At 39.7% G+C, this 18,407-nt stretch overlaps 1 protein-coding gene across 5 annotated transcripts in view; it reads right to left on the bottom strand.

Annotated features, from left to right (window-relative positions):
• Positions 1 to 211: 211 nt before the first annotated feature.
• LOC113406533 (homeobox protein PKNOX1) overlaps positions 212 to 18,407 on the bottom strand; it is a 60,041-nt gene continuing 41,845 nt past the window's right edge. For 2 of the 5 annotated variants that reach the window (XM_026651812.1, XM_026651808.1), the window contains exons 6-14: positions 13,566 to 13,736; positions 11,040 to 11,139; positions 9,653 to 9,750; positions 6,197 to 6,235; positions 5,922 to 6,050; positions 4,865 to 4,941; positions 3,461 to 3,633; positions 2,995 to 3,081; positions 212 to 2,185 (exon numbers count right to left, since the gene is read on the bottom strand). In XM_026651812.1, the coding sequence (XP_026507597.1) occupies positions 1,974 to 2,185; positions 2,995 to 3,081; positions 3,461 to 3,633; positions 4,865 to 4,941; positions 5,922 to 6,050; positions 6,197 to 6,235; positions 9,653 to 9,750; positions 11,040 to 11,139; positions 13,566 to 13,736 (1,086 nt within the window). In that variant the 3' untranslated portion in view covers positions 212 to 1,973. The remainder of the gene's footprint in view (positions 2,186 to 2,994; positions 3,082 to 3,460; positions 3,634 to 4,864; positions 4,942 to 5,921; positions 6,051 to 6,196; positions 6,236 to 9,652; positions 9,751 to 11,039; positions 11,140 to 13,565; positions 13,737 to 18,407) is intronic. The other 3 variants (XM_026651815.1, XM_026651820.1, XM_026651827.1) reach the window with 3 other exon arrangements.

The following is an 18,407-nucleotide window of genomic DNA, read 5'->3' on the forward strand; positions in this document are numbered from 1 at the left end:
ATTTTCTTTAAATTGCTCAGTACATATGGAAAGGGTACTAGAGGCAAAAACAGAGAAGATAGATTAAAACAAATGCTTTAAAAACTTTACTTTAATAATTCTAACCATAATAATACCTCATTACTGCAGTTGAGTCAACAGGCCCAATTCATCACAGGCATAAGTAGGTGCTACAGTAGCGAAGTCAGCTGCTTACACTAGTCGTGAATGTAGCCCAATGCCAGTAAAACAAGGATTTTTTTAATGGTAACCTCTGAAAAATAAATTTGCCTTCTATGTACATGTAACAATTTTTTAGCATCTCCTGTCAAGGTCTCTGTTCATGCTGCCTATAAATTGCTCAGTAAGGCAGACTTTAAAGCCCCAATTCAACAAAGCACCTAAGCATGCGTTTAATTTCAAGTATATGGTTTAACCCCACTGAAGTCAACGGGATCTAAGCACATGCTTGGATATTTTGTGGAATAGGAATGGCTTTAAGTAGGTGCTTATAGTTAAGCACATAACTAAGTGCTTTGCTCAATCAGTGCTTAAGATTTGAAGGTAGCACCCTCCTTTTCACACTGTCCTGCTACAAGATTTCTTGAGTCTACTGTTATTTGCACTTAACAATGGGGAAAGACCAACTTTTTCAGCATGAAGGGTCAATAACAGGTGTTCAGAAATAACAATACACAACTCAAGATCTGCGGATAAACTGAAATTAACCATTATCACAGATAAATCTATTTTCATCACTAGTTCTGAGTTTGTTAAAAGACACACAAGGATTTTTTACAAGCCTGTTGTAAATTCTGGTAGTGATGTTTGTATTTGAAAAGATTCTTTATATAATCCATAAATTATATTTTTTGTATGTGGAAACAAATTTCAAATTCAATAATATAACTGAGGTGGAAAAACTAGCCAGTCAGTTTTTCATTTTTAAAAATCAGACTGAAAAAACATGAACTATTAAGTTTCTCTGTTGATTACTAGAAATTGTGGATAATTGTACTTACTTACCTGAATACCTATTTAGCAAATATCTTCAGATACAAGTTTAGATACAGAGTTAAATGTAATTTGAGCATTAGTTTACACATATATAAATCAAAGTTTGACAATATCAAAATCCCATCAAACTGTGGGCCCTTCTTATGCTATTATCAAATATACTATACCACTATGGGATAGCAGAGAACCATGGAACACTAGCATTAGGCATGTTTATTAAATTTGGTCAAATTTTCAGAACCTTCCAAATAGGAATACTAAACATTTATTTTCCCCTTCTGGAAATTTTTTTCTCATGCTCAATACAGTTGTCATTCCAATTCCTACTCAATTTATAAAAATATTTTTTTTATCCAATAATCCCGCCAAGGTAAAAATAGGAGTTTTTATAGCAAATGATAAACAAGCTCACTGACTATGAGAGAAATTAAACTTATTTAAACTGTCATACATTCGCTACTGAATCACACATCTCCATTTTCTTTGTGGGTGTGTGTTGTTGCCCACCTCAGACTGGCAGTTTTTAAGGTGCAGAAGCATCTTTCAAATGTGTGTCTAACTTAATGATCAAGTGCCACATGCTTTGAATTTACATCGTTAGTCAACCAAGAGCTGTCTTTAACAACAGGTCTAATTGAAACTGCATAATTCTTTAGAAATTGTAGCACTTTCAATCTAATGAGAGAACAAAAGGGGTATTTATGTGGTTCATTATATTACTAGATGCAATTTTTTGTAATTAAAAAAAAACAAACTCAACCTCTCTTCAAAATTCAAAAACACATTTGAAAGAAGTTGCTGCACCTGCAAAGACACTCTTTAAGCTTACTATGAAATACAAAAAAGTGCACCCTTCTATATCTACATATAAAACATATTAGAAATAAAACTTGTGTAAAATGTTTGCTGTGCAAACTATAAAAACAGTCAGTCAGTCCATTCATTTTCCTAAATATTTTGTCACATTCTCTTGCTTCCTACTGCAGAGAATCACTGTTATCCAAAACAAGCCCACTGATGTTTGTTGTTGAGAGGTCTGCTCCATCGTCTTCACCACTATCCACAGATTCATCCTCACTTTGTCCTGCCATCATAACTTGCTGAACAGCCAAAGTAGCACCATCAGATGACAGAGACTGGAGACTGTCTACATTCATGTTGACCGGAGCTGTAATTGTTACAACAGCTCCTGGAGAGGTGAAAACATGTATACAATTAGTAAACTGAAAACAATGATCAAATCAGAATTTAGATTTAACATTACACAAGAGAATTTGGTTTTTTTAATAGGATACCTTGGAAATTACATACAACAACTAACTATGTTATTTAGGTTGCAAAGTCAAGCTCTCAAAAGTTAGGAAATTTCAGAATTGAGATTGCAAGACTCTATTTGGTCCCTCTGTGTGCATGTATGATACAGTCTTTAATTACATGATCACAAACTAATATTTCCCACTGTACCCCTACCTCATTCAGTGCACAGGCTGGAAGGTGCTCAGGGAATGAATCAGGGTTACTTAAATGGATGAGACTGCTGCCTTATTTAGCTCCCGTTGATGTCAACAATTAATTGCAGTGGTGTTGTAGCAGTGTTGCTCCCAGGATATTAGTGAGTCCAATAAAAGATATTACCTCACCCACCCTGTCAACAGTTACTGGCAGCTTTCCTATTGACTTCAGTGGGAGTCAGATCAGGCCCTTGATGCAGATGCTGCAAGGTGAGTAGGGACTTGAGGCAGGGGCCTGCAGGAAGGGAAAGGCTGGTCCTGTGGTTAAGGCAGTTGGATGCCACCCAGGAGGGATAACTGGGTCTGTTCCTGCCTCTGCCACAAAGTTCCTACATGATGCTAGCCAAGTCATTTAAACCAAAAGTTCAACAGGTGGTTACTAATGATATAGTCCTCATTTCTCAGTGCCCAGTGTGAGACTCTTGGGGCCTGGTTTGCAGCACTGAGCACACAACACTACAAGAGAATTCAATGGGAGCTGTAGTACCTTGGGCAGTAAGGCAGGGTGGTCTGCACGAATGAGAACAGCGTGGAGAGTCAGGAGGCCCCATGTAACAAGTCTGGCTCTTCCACTCTGGGAAAAATAATACATGTTCATGTAACTAAAAACTATATCACAATACACATGCACCAGAGCGAAGAATTAAGGTTGCATGGACAACTTTAATTCTGACATTTCCTAACTTCCGAGTGTTTGACTTTGAGAAACCTAAACAACATTCTTGAAACACATTTTTTCTAAATATAATATTATATACCAAAAATCCAAGTATTTAGCTAAAATTCTGAGAGAGAAATTTCTGTCAATTTTTTCCAGACTACCAACACAGTGGTTTAGCTACATCAGGAAATGCCCCAAAACATAACAACAAAAACCACTTTATTTCTATGTAATAAAGACATTTAAATAAGGAATTCATTTTACTATACATGTTCCAGCCAATTTTCCTTACCATCTGACATTGTAAGTTCATTAGATTGCTGCTGAGCAACTCCCGATGCAATGGAATCAGGCCAGAACCTCTGAACTGGTCTGTTTTGAGCTGTTTTTTTCTTTGTTTTTGGAGTTTCGGAACAGCTAGAATCCAGCATTGGCTGAAGAATTCGTCTTCTAGCATTGATAAACCTAAACATGACCAACAAAAAAACCCCCACAGCTTATGACCAAAAAATTGTGAATGCATGCGCATACACGCACACACAGAGACGGTCTCAACCAATGTTTTATGCAAAAAATAAAAATTAAATAGAAATTAATATTAAAAATGAAAAATGCTATTTCTTAGCACCTTGGTTTCACACTCCATGTCAGGGATGCACGAAAACCATTGAACCACAACACCTGCTCCTGGAGCACTGAAGTCCTTTGATATTGCAAATCTAACTAAGGAAGCAGCTCTCTACTTCTCCCTGGCTGTCAGGCCCTTCTTCCTCCCTCCTCTACTGCCAACTGGTACAGTTCTTCTTCTAGCCAGGTGCATTCTAAGGTCCACCCACCCAATATACGCTGTGAATCATTGCAGCATGGCCCAGATAATGGACGTTCCTCTAATTAGGGTCACCCCAGACACGGCTCCTACTTGGGTCATTTGCTCAGGTTCCCTGCTCACCTGGCTCTTTCCTGTTTCTCTCTGGTTTGTCCCTAGCTCCTGCCTGACATCCTTTGATGGTCCCACTAAATTTCCCATGCCTGGCTCTTGCGCCAGTCAATCCACTCTCTTGTCAACAGTCTCTACCAAACAGATTCTCCACCTTCTTCCCAATTCCCTGTAACTCCCTGCTCTCCTCCTGTTTATTTCAGGCCCCTCCAATTGCTGCACAGGAACCATCCTTCCCTCTCTTTCTGCTCCTGAACATAAATTCAAAAGCCTGAAAAGCCATCAGTAATTAATTTCTCCTGGTAAGGTAAGGAAGGATTGTCTTATAACAAAGCACAGGACTTTGAATGAGGAGACCAGAGCTCTATGCCAGATATGACAAAGACTTCTGGTCTGTTGGACGGGTCATTAAAGCTCTCTAGCCTCAATTCCTTTATCAGCAAAATAAGCATACTACTACTTCCATATCTCTCGGGGTGTTATGAAGTGAAAATCCTTAGTGCCTGGAGGGTGTTTTGAGGTCTTTAGGTGCTTTAAGTTTGCAGAGTACTATTATATGGAAGACCATCCATTGTTTCCAGGCAAGTTTAGTGTAGAACTGTAGATTTAACTCTAGATGTTCATGATTTTTTAGTTTAAGTTAGACTCTTAATTTTATTTCTATGTATTGTACACATGTGGAAGGCACTCACATACACAGAGTGTACCTCCATACCCACACTCCAATTATGGACATTAAGCCAAAGTTTTGGATCTTACCAATTGTTAACCTGCAGTAGTGTCAGATTTGTCTGGGCAGCAATTTGCTTTTTCTCATCTTCTGTTGGATATGGATGCTAAGGACAAAAAAAAAAAAAAAAAAGTAAGAAAAAAGCAAAAAGTTTACATTCTTTAAAAGAAAATGAAACTTTCTTCATTACTATTGATTAAAAATTGCTAGAATAAAAAAAACACCTGTTTCATTAACAAAATAATTTTTAAAACAAAATTTTACTGATACAGTCACTTAACAAGTAAAACTTTACTAAACAAAAACTGATTTTATCTTTATAAAGTGTATATGCCATCATTTAATTGCCAATGTCAAATTCAGAAAAAAAATGCTTCTCACAGCTGCCAGAGTCCTTGTTAGACAGTGTGATCCTTCATCAGCACAGCATGTGGTAAGATTTGATTAGTTACACTGTCTGACGGCTATGTCACATGAGAGTGCTGATGAGCCTTACGTGGTTAAATAACAACCCCCCTCCACCCGAATTAAACAGGACAAGGAAACTGTATGTAACATAAGAAATGCACATGTGATTTTCATGCATAATTTATCAGTTGTAACATCAGTTAGCTAAAACAGAAGATAGAGCACTATAAATTAATGGAGTATTTATTACTAATAGAGACCTATCTTCCCCTTCCAGCGCAAGTATGTGTGCACAGGGAAGACACTGTAGAATAACATGGAGCCAATGGCACAAAGCAGTTGTTGGAAAGTTTGGTGAAAATTCAATTCCCTTCCACATATAATTTATACATGAAAAGTGAGCCATGCATTGGAGGAGTACCTGGCACTAAATCCTGGGCACCACTGAAATAAAGAATAACAACTTCTAGGAAATTTAATAAGATCTTGCAGTTCAAATGTTAAATATATGCAAAATTAGGGCCTTATCCAGCTCAGATTAGAGTCAATGGAAAACTCTAACAGATTTCAGTGGAAGCTGAATTGGGCCCTTAATGCATACAAAGTAAGGCCAAAAAGTTTTATCTTCCTCAGAAAGTCTTCTCTGAATACTTATGACTGCTGATGTTTAATTCTTACCCCTATGTGCTGAAAGAGCCAAGATCTCATCACATTAGTAGCGTGCTTTGGAAGAACCCCTCTCTTATTTTTTGACGAGCCATCATCTTGATGCAAGATACTTAGATCTTGGTTTAACTGTAACTGAAGCTGCACAAATAATTTAAGAAAAATGTAGAAAGTTATAAAGTTACTTTAATGAATAAAGATGTTGCACAAAAATTGTTTTTATCATGTGAAAGCAATGAAATAAATTAGCTCTATAATCTGTGTCAAAAAAAGGGTACTTTATTTACCTGCAGCGGTAGTGGTGGAAGTTCTCTTGCAGTATTATCCTAAAGAGATCCATACTCTGGGTTACATATTATCAGGTTTCTGATGTTTTAGCATTTTCTAGAACCTCTTTCAAGAATTGCTGTAGTTGCCAGGAGGCTGTATTCACCGCATCACAGCTACCAAGTGCCAATTTATTTTCACTTACAATAAAATTCATTCCAGTGCAGGGGGCCAGGCATAAGATCATCCTTATCCTGTAAACACCATATTGAGAATCTGATTCTCTACTGACTTGCAATTTGTGTAGCCATTTATGCATGGTGCACAAAGAGTGTAACATGCTATGCTTATTTTGTAGTGTTTCACACTCACTTTACGCAGGTGTGACTACACAAGATGCAAGGCTGTGAAGAATCAGGCCCTAGGGGTTTAACATGGAGCTTAAGTAGTGTAAGACACCTTGTGCGGGTCTTCTGCACTGAGGTGAATTTAACTCTACGGCCCTTACTTCCCCAGCCTAAAAAAAATACATCAAAACTCTCAAAGCACAATAGGTCTGTGCATGTGCCTCAATACACATCATCATCATCTAAGAAGACAATAATGACAGGTATAAAAAGCAGCTCTCACTACTTAACGTTTCCCCCCGCCTCCAGCCTCTGGAAACTACAAAGCTGAACTGGTGAGAGGTGCACACACCAGCTCCTTAAAGAAAGCCATATATATAAACAGATACAAAGAATATATGTATGACAACTAACTTTGTAAAATAAACAGCTATCACCAGCTCCACTTTTAAGAGAAAAATCAGCTAAACTCTGTCCTTGAAGTATGCATGCAGTTTCTTGGGAACTGCATGCATACACGTTCAAGTTGAGTTTGGCCTGATGAATTTAGATTATTGCAACAATAAGTTCAAAAGAGCATGAGAACAGAGTAAAATAAATGACGAAGTTTAAATGATTGTAGTGGAAATTCAGCAGCTCCTTTAGCAAGTATATAACTGTATGCAAAGCCACTGTACAGGGAGAATCTATTACTTAAATGTACATCCTTAAAATACCAATTAATAAGGTTTTCCTCATATATCTCTATATGTGCACATACATTTTTAAAAACTACACTAAAGCAAAATTAAGTTTTAAAATTTAAATACACAAAAATCAGGCGATTCTGAATTAGAGTTTCCACACAAATTTTAACTCTACCCAGTCAGTAACCAATGCTGCATGCACTTGATTTATATTTATGCTGTACCTTTTCTACAGCTTCAGAGGCACATATTTAGTTTTTGTTTTACCAACTCTGGGTTATAGCCCCTGAGGCTGTATTATATTCTCCATGTTCCCTCAGCTACAGAGCATAACCAAGTGGCACCAGCTGTTTTAGAAAGGGCTGACTGGCTTCACCCGTAAATGTTCTTGGTCCCCCAAACCTGGCAGGCCACTGCATGATTAAAAGGAGCACAGCATACAGACTTGAAACGAGACAGTCCTCTCAGTCAGCTGGAATCCTCTGAAACCGAAGTCAGCAGGATTTGAAAAGTCTGCACTTGGGATAGAGAACATGAAACAGATTTCAAAGCCTGCTGGCCAGGTCTCCCCACAACCCCCAAGACATCTGAAAAAAAAAAAGTTGTACTGTATTGTTTCTATACTGTAGGATCATTTAATGGAAGACCCTAATGTAATGCCTACATGGGGAAGAGTTCAGGCTATTGTAGGATCCATAACAGCAAGTAAAAGCTAGACCTTAATGATTTTTAACATAGATGTATGAAACCTTCATAAGTTATCAATCTTTCCCTCTTTTGTCTCCTTTTTTCACTCTCAATTGATGTATCTAGATGTTCCCACATTGAAAAAATCTGCATCTATGAACATTTGGAGAGACGCTCTTCAGTGTTTATCCAAACCTAGTAGGAAATAGCATAGAGCTCACATATGATATATCATTTCGAACAGCTGTGTTACAACTTCATTATTTCTAAACCAAGTTTCCTCAAACAAGACAGAACACTGGTTCATCGCCAAGCATTGTGTATATGCTGAGTGTGACTATTTTTAAAAGGCTGTTCTTGAGCTAAGTGTAAAGTATCATATGAAAACAAAATTTCTCCTAGCCCCCAAACACATTCAGAATTGACAACACACACAGCCAATTTTTTTAAATTCACAGCAATCGGCTTCTCTGCAGAGGCTCACCATTGCATTTTTCAGCTCCCACAAGATAATTTCTTCCCCACTCCCTCAGAAATTTATGGAACACTGGAAATAGGAATTTAGGAAGATCTATTTCATGCCCAAGGGTTACAGTGGAATACAGGGTCAAAGTCAACCCACAGATGGACTTTGGAGTTCCAACAGAAGTCAAAGGAAACGGACATATTTGTGCATAAATTGAGGTTATTATTTCCCACTGGAAGCCACACTTTTCCCATTGAAAGAAGCAATAGTTTTCCCTCCCAACAATCCAGTTTATGTGAGAAATTTTACAAGTCAGGGGCATGGATGCAATTCCTATTAACTCAAAGGTATATGTATCTGAGGGCAGTATTTGGCCAGGTACGTGCTGTTACAAAGAATAAGTGAATTTTAAATATACTCTTTCATGAAAGAAAATCAGTAATTGTTAATGGACTTTATATTATGCAAATGAATCTTCCTGTTCAAATGTTTAACAAAATTAATCCACTCTAGGATCTTCTTATTCCTGGATAATCTGATTTACCACTTTCTGATACATGGACCACTATCTTGATGTTCTGATTTGAGACTGTCAATCTGTTATCATATATTTTCCTTTCCTGTAATGCAGATTTGATTGTACTGTCCTATTCTAAACTGTAAAGGGCTTCTCAGCAAAAGAAGGCTGATCTTTCTCTTTCTTGAGTGTGATGTAATGCACACTATTTGGCTGTCACCCATTTAGTTCAACACAGTACTCTGAAAGTTTGTGTAGTGAGAAACACCTCTTAACAAGAGTAAACTCTGAAATATATAAAAATAAAGTTTTAAATTACTGGTGCTGGCAGCCTTCTTGCGAAGTGACACTGCTGACACCAGCAGTATGGCATCATAACATACTTGTGTACATCCATCCTGCCATAATACTAGTTCAGTTAGAAAGAGTTTAAAAATGCTTAACGTTTACTCAGTAAACTATTTTTCTTCTATACAAATACTTCTCTGCTATCACCAAGAAGAAAGGAATTGATAGTTGATGTCATGATGTTCTGTCCTGTCAAGGGAGATTTTTGCAAATCTTTGAGATCCTATGCCATATTACAAATGTGGGGATCTTTGCAGCAATGCTTAACATTTTTTTCTGGATTAAAGTAATTAATTCTACATTAATTAATGTTTATTTGTGTAATGCTCAGTCTGTCACTTTATCATACTGAATACATTACTACTACTTTAAAAAAATAGTTTTTTTACTCCAAGAAACTATTCCATGAAGACCATGAAACAAACCTGTGAATTCTGGATCCTAATTGTCCCAGGTGACAGTGCTTGTGTCACTACTTGACCTTGTGGAGTGACCACAGTGACTGGCTGATACACTGTACCCCCTTTAAAAACAAACACAAAATTATGATTATAAAGTAGATGAAAGTGAATTTTTGAAAAACATGCATTTCAACACTAAGATCACTATTAAGTGAATATCTTGATGGGAGTTATTTTACTGACAAACATCATTCTTGTACCATGTCTAATTTAAAGAGGGACAAATAACATTCTATTTAATTATTTTAATAACATTATTGCTGACAAATAGAAATGCATTTTTTAGATAACTGATATTAACTATATTTTATTACAACTTCTCTAACACATTAAGATGCACTCTTGGATATTAAAGTTTCATTCATAGAAAACCATAACAAGTTTGACTCAATTTCCATCCATTTTAGATATGTCAGATCAGATGCTCATAGTGACCTTAGTGACAAGACATTTCAAGTGTATTTCATCTTGACTGCCAGCCCAACACAATGGTGCAGTTTGATGTTGTCAGGATTTCACTGACTTCCAGTTCCTGTTACCAATCTACATAATGCGATGAAAGACTTTAAAGCACAGCATTTCAATAATACATATTTTTTGCCTAATAATATTTTGAAAAACAGTAGAAAACATATGTTCTTTTCAACAATAGATCAAATAATTTTTCCATTTATAAAAGGACATTGCATAGAGATATATCACACCCTTCACCCCCACTTTCCACAAAATCCTTTAGATATATTTCTGTGCAATGTCCTTTTTTTGGCTGTATATACATAAGTATATACCAGTGGTTCTCAACCAGGGTTCCGGGGCCCTCTGGAGGGCCATGAGCAGGCTTCAGGGGGTCCCCAAGCAGGGCCAGCATTAGACTCGCTGGGGCCTGGGGCACAAAGTCAAAGCCCCACCGCATGCGGCTGAAGCCTGGGGTCCTGCCACCCAAGGCTGAAGCCAAAGCCTGAACAACTTAGCTTCTCGGGGCCCCCTGTGGCATGGGGCCCCAGGCAAGCGCCCTGCTCGCTACCCCTCTAACACCAGCCCTGGCGTTCATATGCAGAAAACCAGTAGTTCTGGCACAGGCGGATCATGGAGTTTTTATAGCATGTTGGGGGGGGCTCAAAAAGAAAAAAAGATTGAGAACCCTGGTATATACTATACTTAATTTACACACAACATATGAAACCAGTATTCAAAAGAACTACTGGGACACTCGGTTGTATGACATTTGGAAAGTTACTATTATAGGAGTTATTAATAATAAAAAATATTCCTATCTTTGTACATTTCTTAACAACTGTGAAAGAAAGCAAAATAAAAAGCAATATGCCAGTTTTTCTTTTCTGTGTCATACCTGCTACTGTTGCCATAGTTACATTTCCCTGCTGCAATGCTGATGCAGGCACCATAATCCCTTGGGGACTCAGTGTGCCTGCAATGGCACTTTGAATTTGCTAGAAAAATAAAATAATTAGTTTTTTTAAATTAAGTATGCTCATGTAATTTTTAGTTGCAACAAATCTGGGGCTTTAAAAAGAGGATCATCTCCAAGGGAAAGACTCCATCACTCAAAGGTCATTACTGCAAACTGATCAGCTTGAAAACATTAGTCATTAAATAATAAATTCACAAAGCAGACATGAAATACCCAAATATATTTGGGGATAAAAAAGATTTTGGATACAGAACTAAACCAGAAGTGAAACAACAATTTTCAAAGACATAGAAGATAAAGAGTAGATGTAATTTTACCTCCTGAGACCAATTGTAAGTGAATTTGGAGGTTTAATAAATAACTTAATTCCTTCTGTAGCTTTCTGACTTAAAAATGCAATATGTACATGATACCTTAATATTATAATTTAATTAAACTGTGTAATACAGTTATGTAATTTAAATTATGTTCATACACCCTGATCCTGCAAATATTTGTACATATTCTTAACTTTGCCTGTGAACAGTCCCACTGACTTCAAAGGAAGTACACGTGTAAAAATTAAGCAAATGTGTGTCTGTAGGATTGACAGCTAGTAGCCATGCCACCAAAAATTGTTTTAAGTAATCTCTATCTAATTTCAAACTTTCCTCGCCATGCTTCAAGGTACCAAAAGCAAAAAGTGAGCTTTAAAAACTGAAATTTAAACCATTAGGAATATTCATAGTACATAAAGTTAAACATGCACGTAAGTCATTACAGGATCGGCACCCTAGACTAAAGCACTACTAGGTAGTATGACATCATTGTCCACACTCAGGGAAATAGGGTTGCCAACTTTCTAATCGCACAAAACCAAACACCATACCCCCGCCCACTACATTCCCCCTCCCTTGGTGGCTCGCTCTCCCCCACCCTCACTTTCACTGGGCTGGGGCAGGGGGTTGGGATACAGGAGGGGGTGAGGGCTCCGGCTGGGAGTGCGGGCTCTGGGGTGGGGCTGGGGATGAGGGGTTCAGAGTGTGAGCAGGGGCTCTGGGCTGGGGCAGGGGGTTGGGGTACGGGGGGTGAGGGCTCTGGGCGGGGGATGCGGGCTCTGAGGTGGGGCTAGGGATGAGGGGTTTGGGGTGTAGAAGGGGGCTCCAGATTGAGGCAGGGGGCTGGGTGCAGGAGGGGGTACAGGCTCTGGGTTGGGGCGGGGGATGAGGGGTTTGGGATGCAGGTGGGGGCTCCAGGTTTGGTGGGGGCTCAGGGCTGGGGCAGGGCATTCGGGCTCGGGCGACTCCTGGTCAGCGGCTCAACGGGGCTAAGGCAGGCTTCTTGCCTGCCTGCCCACCCTGGCACCCCAGAAGCGGCCAGCAGGTCCGGCACCTACTAGGTGGGGGGGGGGCCAGGAGCCTTCACGCGCTGCTCTCGCCCGCAGGCATCACCCCTCCAGCTTCCATTGGCTGGGAACAGGTCAATGGGAGTGCAGAGCCAGTACTTGGGGCGCGGGAAACGTGCGGAGCCCCGTCGCCCTCCTGCCTAGGAGCCGGACCTGCTGGCCGCTTCTGGGGCGCAGCACAGTGCCAGGACAGGTAGGGACTAGCCTGCCTTAGCCCCGCAACACCGCCAACTGGACTTTTAACAGCCCGGTCAGTGGTGCTGACTGGAGCTGCCAGGGTTCCTTTTCGACCGGGTGTTCCAGTTGAAAACCGGACACCTGGTCACTCTACAAGGAAAGAAGTACCAAAAAGAGTAATAAAGCAATCATTACCTCTCGGATTATTTTATACAATAGATTAGGTATTGTAATCAGATATTTCAACAATCTAGCAAATACAGTGCACGTGTATAAGACTATGTGCAGCTGTTAATATTACAAGGTAGATAGAACAGACACGTGACACATCTCTAAAATATTACGACTAAAAACCAACAGGTAACCTTTGTCCACTCTAAAATGTTTGGATCAATTTATACGTTCAGTTTATATACACACACACTGAGCCAAACCGTCTTTTCATCTTCAGTGAGGCAGATAAACCTGACAGCTGGGTCAAAGCTAAGGAGACACTGCCAAAGAGATGCAATGCATATTACGACAACTTTTTCTTGTGCCCATTCGCTTTCCTAACATCTGTTCTCATCAAGGCAGCAACTCCAGCAAATCCCAAGTTTTTGTTTGTTTGTTTGTTTTTTTTGAAGTTGCTGGACTGAGGTAAGAAGTAAAAGGAATGCAGGCAAACAGTAATTATGGCATGTCTCTAAGTGTTGACACTTTTCAATAAACTTGTCCACTGTTCAGCTCCTCAAAAGAGGGTTGCTAACCTTAATAAAAACACAATTACAAAGAACAAGGTAAGCAGTGCATAAGTGGAATTCTTACAAAGTGCAGCAAAAAGGTATTTATAAATTTTGCAGTATTTCTAAGCAAAAGCTAATTTAAACTAACTTGAAATGTACCTGCGATGGTACAGGTGAATAAGGACTTCCAGGTTCTCCACTTAGTAGAGTTTCACTGTTCATTTTAGTTTTCAGACAGGCAATGTAACGACTACAGAAATCCTTGCAGAGTTCATTAACCTTTTCTAGCTCAAGCAGATGAATACGTAGAACCTGGATTGCCTTTACCATCTAGAGAGAAAGATGGAAAAAAGACTTAGAAACAAGGCAAGAAAACACTATTACTTGCATGAATAATATAGGGCAAACTTTAAAAACCATGTAAGAATATACTATTTCAATTATCAGAACACAGAATTAGTGATGCAGAAGGCTGCTCACAATACTCTTTCCCAGGCTGTATTTTACTGGAGTGTGAAAGGCATGTGTTTAGAACAAAATCCTGTGTTGCTCCACTGCTTAGGTAAACTGTCAAACAAGACAGAACAAACACAAATACAGCATAGGATTTTTCTTGTCTTGGCCACAGTCTATATTACTGTACAATTTTTAAAAAATGGTTCGGGCAGGTGTGGTGAACAATAGTACTCGGAGCTATACCCAGAAGAAGGGGTTCAATTCTTCAGTCCCGTTCCCTCACTCCCTGGTTCAGAAGAAACCATAAGTGCTATGGAAGCCTTGCTGAGGAGGAGTGCTACCCATTACTCGGCAACTCAAGTGTCCAATTAATGCTGCCCTATTACCTAAAAGGACATTGGCAGCAACATAAGGCCTCAAGAACAGAGCTGTGAAAGTGAAAAAGTGGGAGAGGAACCTTCAGTTCTTAGACAAGAATAGAGCCCGTCAGCAAATAAATAAATAAATAAATAAGCAAGCAAGCAAGCATTCATGCCATCCTTTGGATATAAACATATTTGTAATCATATCCTTTAAAATGCAGTTTTATTCCAAAGCAAGACTACATAAAACTGACATTTTACTCAACAGATCTGCTCCTATGTGTATTCAGCCATATCTGCTGACGTTAGTAACAAAAACGCATTGTTTTTCTGCTTTTTATGCCAGTTTGCAGAGCTAACACGTCTAAGAAAGAATCCTCAGCTCACCCTATTTCACCTTGTGCATCAACAGGCTTGCTCACGAAACTCCAATCTGTTATCCCAGTACAAACTCACTGAAGGTAAGAGGGTTGCACTGGTGACACTCGGGATAATTTGAAGACAATGGGAATGCATGTGTAATCTTATCTGGCCTACAGAACTTTATTACTTACAATGTACAAAATACAAAAAAATCCTGTGGCAGGACAGGGGAAAAATCCTATCACCCAGAAGCCTTAGACAAGTTAAATTGTTATCTGGGCAAGTAAAAGCACCAGACTTCCTGTTCACCAAACAAGGACATTAGGAGAGCCAGAATGACATCAGACACAGCAACATAGACCATAGTCAGAGGACCGAGTGGATGGGAAAGGGGAGCAGAAAGAACTAAGTTGCCTCAAGAGCAGGGACAGAGAGGAGCAGCAACACTGAGCTACCAGTGAGAGTGGAGGGGAGATGCTGGGCAGAGGGATGGGCCTAGCTGCTGTCAGCCAGATATGCAATGCTTTGGGGAAAGGGGCTGATACAAGGGGAAAAGCACACTACTGAGCATATCTGAGGATAATGTGTTGGATACAAGTGCTCTGATCAGACGTCTGCTGCAGTCAGATAGTTCAAAGGCAGTCAGGTATCTTTGCCAAAAAGGGAAGCCACGGTTTAACGTTTCAGCCAAGCCAAAGTAGGCTGTGTATTATTATTTATATTGTAGCAGCACTAGAGGCCTCAATCAGAGATTGACACCATTTTGCTAAGCACTATATGTACCTAACAAAGTCTGCCCTGTCCCCACAGAGTTTATCGTTTACTCAAACTAACTAAAAATGTCATTACTTGCTGCTGCTAAACACAATTTGATTTTATTTAGAATGGAGATGATCTCTCTCTAATACTTTGTTGCAGCCTTCAAACTGCAAATTTACTGCTACTAAGGACAGGTAGTCTGATTTTTTGCAGCAATCCTTGATTTACACACTACATGCTTAAGAAACATTTGTGTAAAGACTATCTATGCACCTAATTTTAAACAAATCTGAAAAGTGCGTGGAAGACATTGAACCACACTGCTGGGTTTTGGGGTAAAAAACCATCATCAGCAGAGCACAATATTGGAGGCCCTGGGCCAAGAAAGAATAAAGCACATGACACATAAGAAAAATGAGATACTTAGAGTTAAATGCAATTTCCAGAATTAATTAAAAGCTACTATAGATGTAGTTCATGTCAGAAAGATGAAATGTTCTGTGTAATTTGCAGAAAACATGAGAAGCTTTCTGATAAGAGAGATCTTCTTGTAAGTGGGTGAAAAACCGTTAGAACTGATTTGCTACACGTACATGATTTCTCTGCTGCTCATGCAAAATACACTGATGCAGAAAACAAGTTGCTTTGCCCCCAACAAGAACCTGTTACTATATAATTTTCTGTAAAGTGTTAAATAAGGAGATCCAACAGTTTGTCACCTTGTTTAACACTCTTTACAGTCACTAAACAAGATTTTAGTTCAAGGGATTCTGAGATTTTGCAATTTGAAGGCCAAAAGTGGCCTTAATCCTAGATCAGGGGTGGGTAAACTATGGCCCGGGGGCTGCATCTGGCCCTTCAGATGTTTTAATCCGGCCCTCGCGCTCCTGCTGGGGAGCAGGGTCCAGGGCTTGACCCGCGTAGCTCCCGGAAGCAGCAGCATGTCCCCACATAGGGACAGCCAGGGGGCTCCACACGCTGCCCCCGCGCCAAGCACTGCCCCCGCAGATCCCATTGGCTGGGAACCGCGGCTGATGGGAGCTGCAGGGGTGACGCCTTGGATGGGGCAGCGCGCAGAGCCGCCTGGGCACACCTCCGCATAGGAGTTTGAGGGGGGACATGCCGCTGCTGCCGGGAGCTGCTTGAGGTAAGCACCGCCTGGAGCCCGCGTCCCTGAACCCCTCCAGCGCCCCAACCCCCTGTCCCATCCCTGATCCCCCTCCCACCCTCTGAACCCCTCCTGCACCCTGGAGCCCGCATCCCCAGCTGGAGCCCTCACCCTCTCCCGCACCCCAACCCCCAATTTCATGAGCATTCATGGCCCGCCATACAATTTCCATACCTAGGCCAAAAAGTTTGTCCACCCTTGTCCTAGATCAAATCATATTAATAACTATAGCATGGAAGACTTTACAAATGCAAAGTTTCTTCAGGAAGTGCCTCAGAAATATATACAGATAGCTAGCTTTGTTACTGTGCTTGCTGATGAATCAACTGACAGGTAAGTAACTGAGCAAGAGATGGTGAAATCTGATTTGCGCATGATAACAGATCTTGTACTCTTTGCTGATACAGAAGACTTGCAATCTGGGATAGCTAGTGGTACTACTCAGGGAATAAAAACAGCATCAGGAATTGTAAATATCATGGCAGAATAGCTACAACCAAAACCAAATGGTCTTTCAAGACTGATTGTACAGTAGTGAATACAGGATATTAAAGTAAAGTAGTGTGCAGGCCAAATTTAGGCACAATACTCCTTGGCTGGCTGTTGTAAAGTGCATCATCCACAATACTGACTTGCTATTCTGGATCTCAAAAAAGATTCTCCTTATTCTATAAAGTTTGGATTTCTTTTGTGCACTATTTTGGACAAATTCACCATGTACACCGATTTGCTTGCCTGGCCAGAGCACTGAAGCCAGTGATCAAAAATGATCATTTAACAGTCACCCATTTTGCTACATATTGCAGAAACTAAGCTAAGGGGCTGAAGTAACCTTAGTTAAGGGCATCTTAAGGAGATCAAGACAGGCAAATTTGTGCGCACATTGTTTTCCATGATGGATGCAGCCTACATTGTGCCTGAAGTTTTTCTTACTCTTCAAGGAGAGGATCTCTTTCTTGTATGAAGTTTTAGCAAATCTAGAAAGTGGTATGTCGGAACTCACAGCAATGAAAGGCAATCCTAGCCCTTTGGTCCAAAACCTTATCTGTAGGGATGGCAAATGCTTCTGAGTCTTTAAAAGAAAAGCTGCAGAAAAATCAGATCCATGTGCTCAAAGTGTTATTTAAAATATGAATGCACATTCACCAGATTTCAATATTTTGACTACACAGAGTCCTAGTGATAAAAAAAAAAAAAAGCACCAAGCCATTATGAAAGTATACAATAGACAGTCTTCTAGACCAATGACCTCTTCCAGCGGTTGCCTTTAAAATTGTGTTTAAATACCTCCAAATCCCATATAAATTATCATGAACATGCATATTTAACAAAGTGTTTAACCAGCAGGTCACCTGCTTTTAAGGGTATACTGTTCTTGGTGGAAGTATTATTAAAAAATTGTCCTGTAATGCCGCAATGGTAGAACATGGGTTTTGCACAAAGAACTTTAAAACAAAAACAACCAGTGGCAAAACAAGACTTGATGTAGCTACAAGTAAACAGCCTAAATATAAACTTTTTTTAGCCTCACCAAACTATTCTCTACTGGCTTGAAGGAGGACCAGGAACAAAACACATTCATGGACAAAGTCACAATGAGCATACAACAGTTAGGTAGCATTCACTGGAGGGCTTGACTAATGCTAATCTATAGGATCAGATGGACAGTACCCATAGTATTACCTAGGTATCAAAACTTTTACTTGTTTGAAATAAGTTACCTTGCCTCAGTTCTGACCCTCTGTCTCAGATTAGTGGTGATACTGTAATTAACATTAAAGCAAGGACAAAACTAATGTAAGATAAAGTGAGAGCTAGACACACTAAAAACCAAAGAATAAAAATAAAATTCTAGCACAATAGTCCAAAACAGAACAGACCATAGAGAAACGC

The sequence above is a fragment of the Terrapene carolina genome, unplaced genomic scaffold (assembly GCF_002925995.2).
Source record: "Terrapene carolina triunguis isolate 2854851 unplaced genomic scaffold, T_m_triunguis-2.0 Scaffold31, whole genome shotgun sequence".
NCBI classification, from domain to species: Eukaryota; Metazoa; Chordata; order Testudines; family Emydidae; genus Terrapene; species Terrapene triunguis.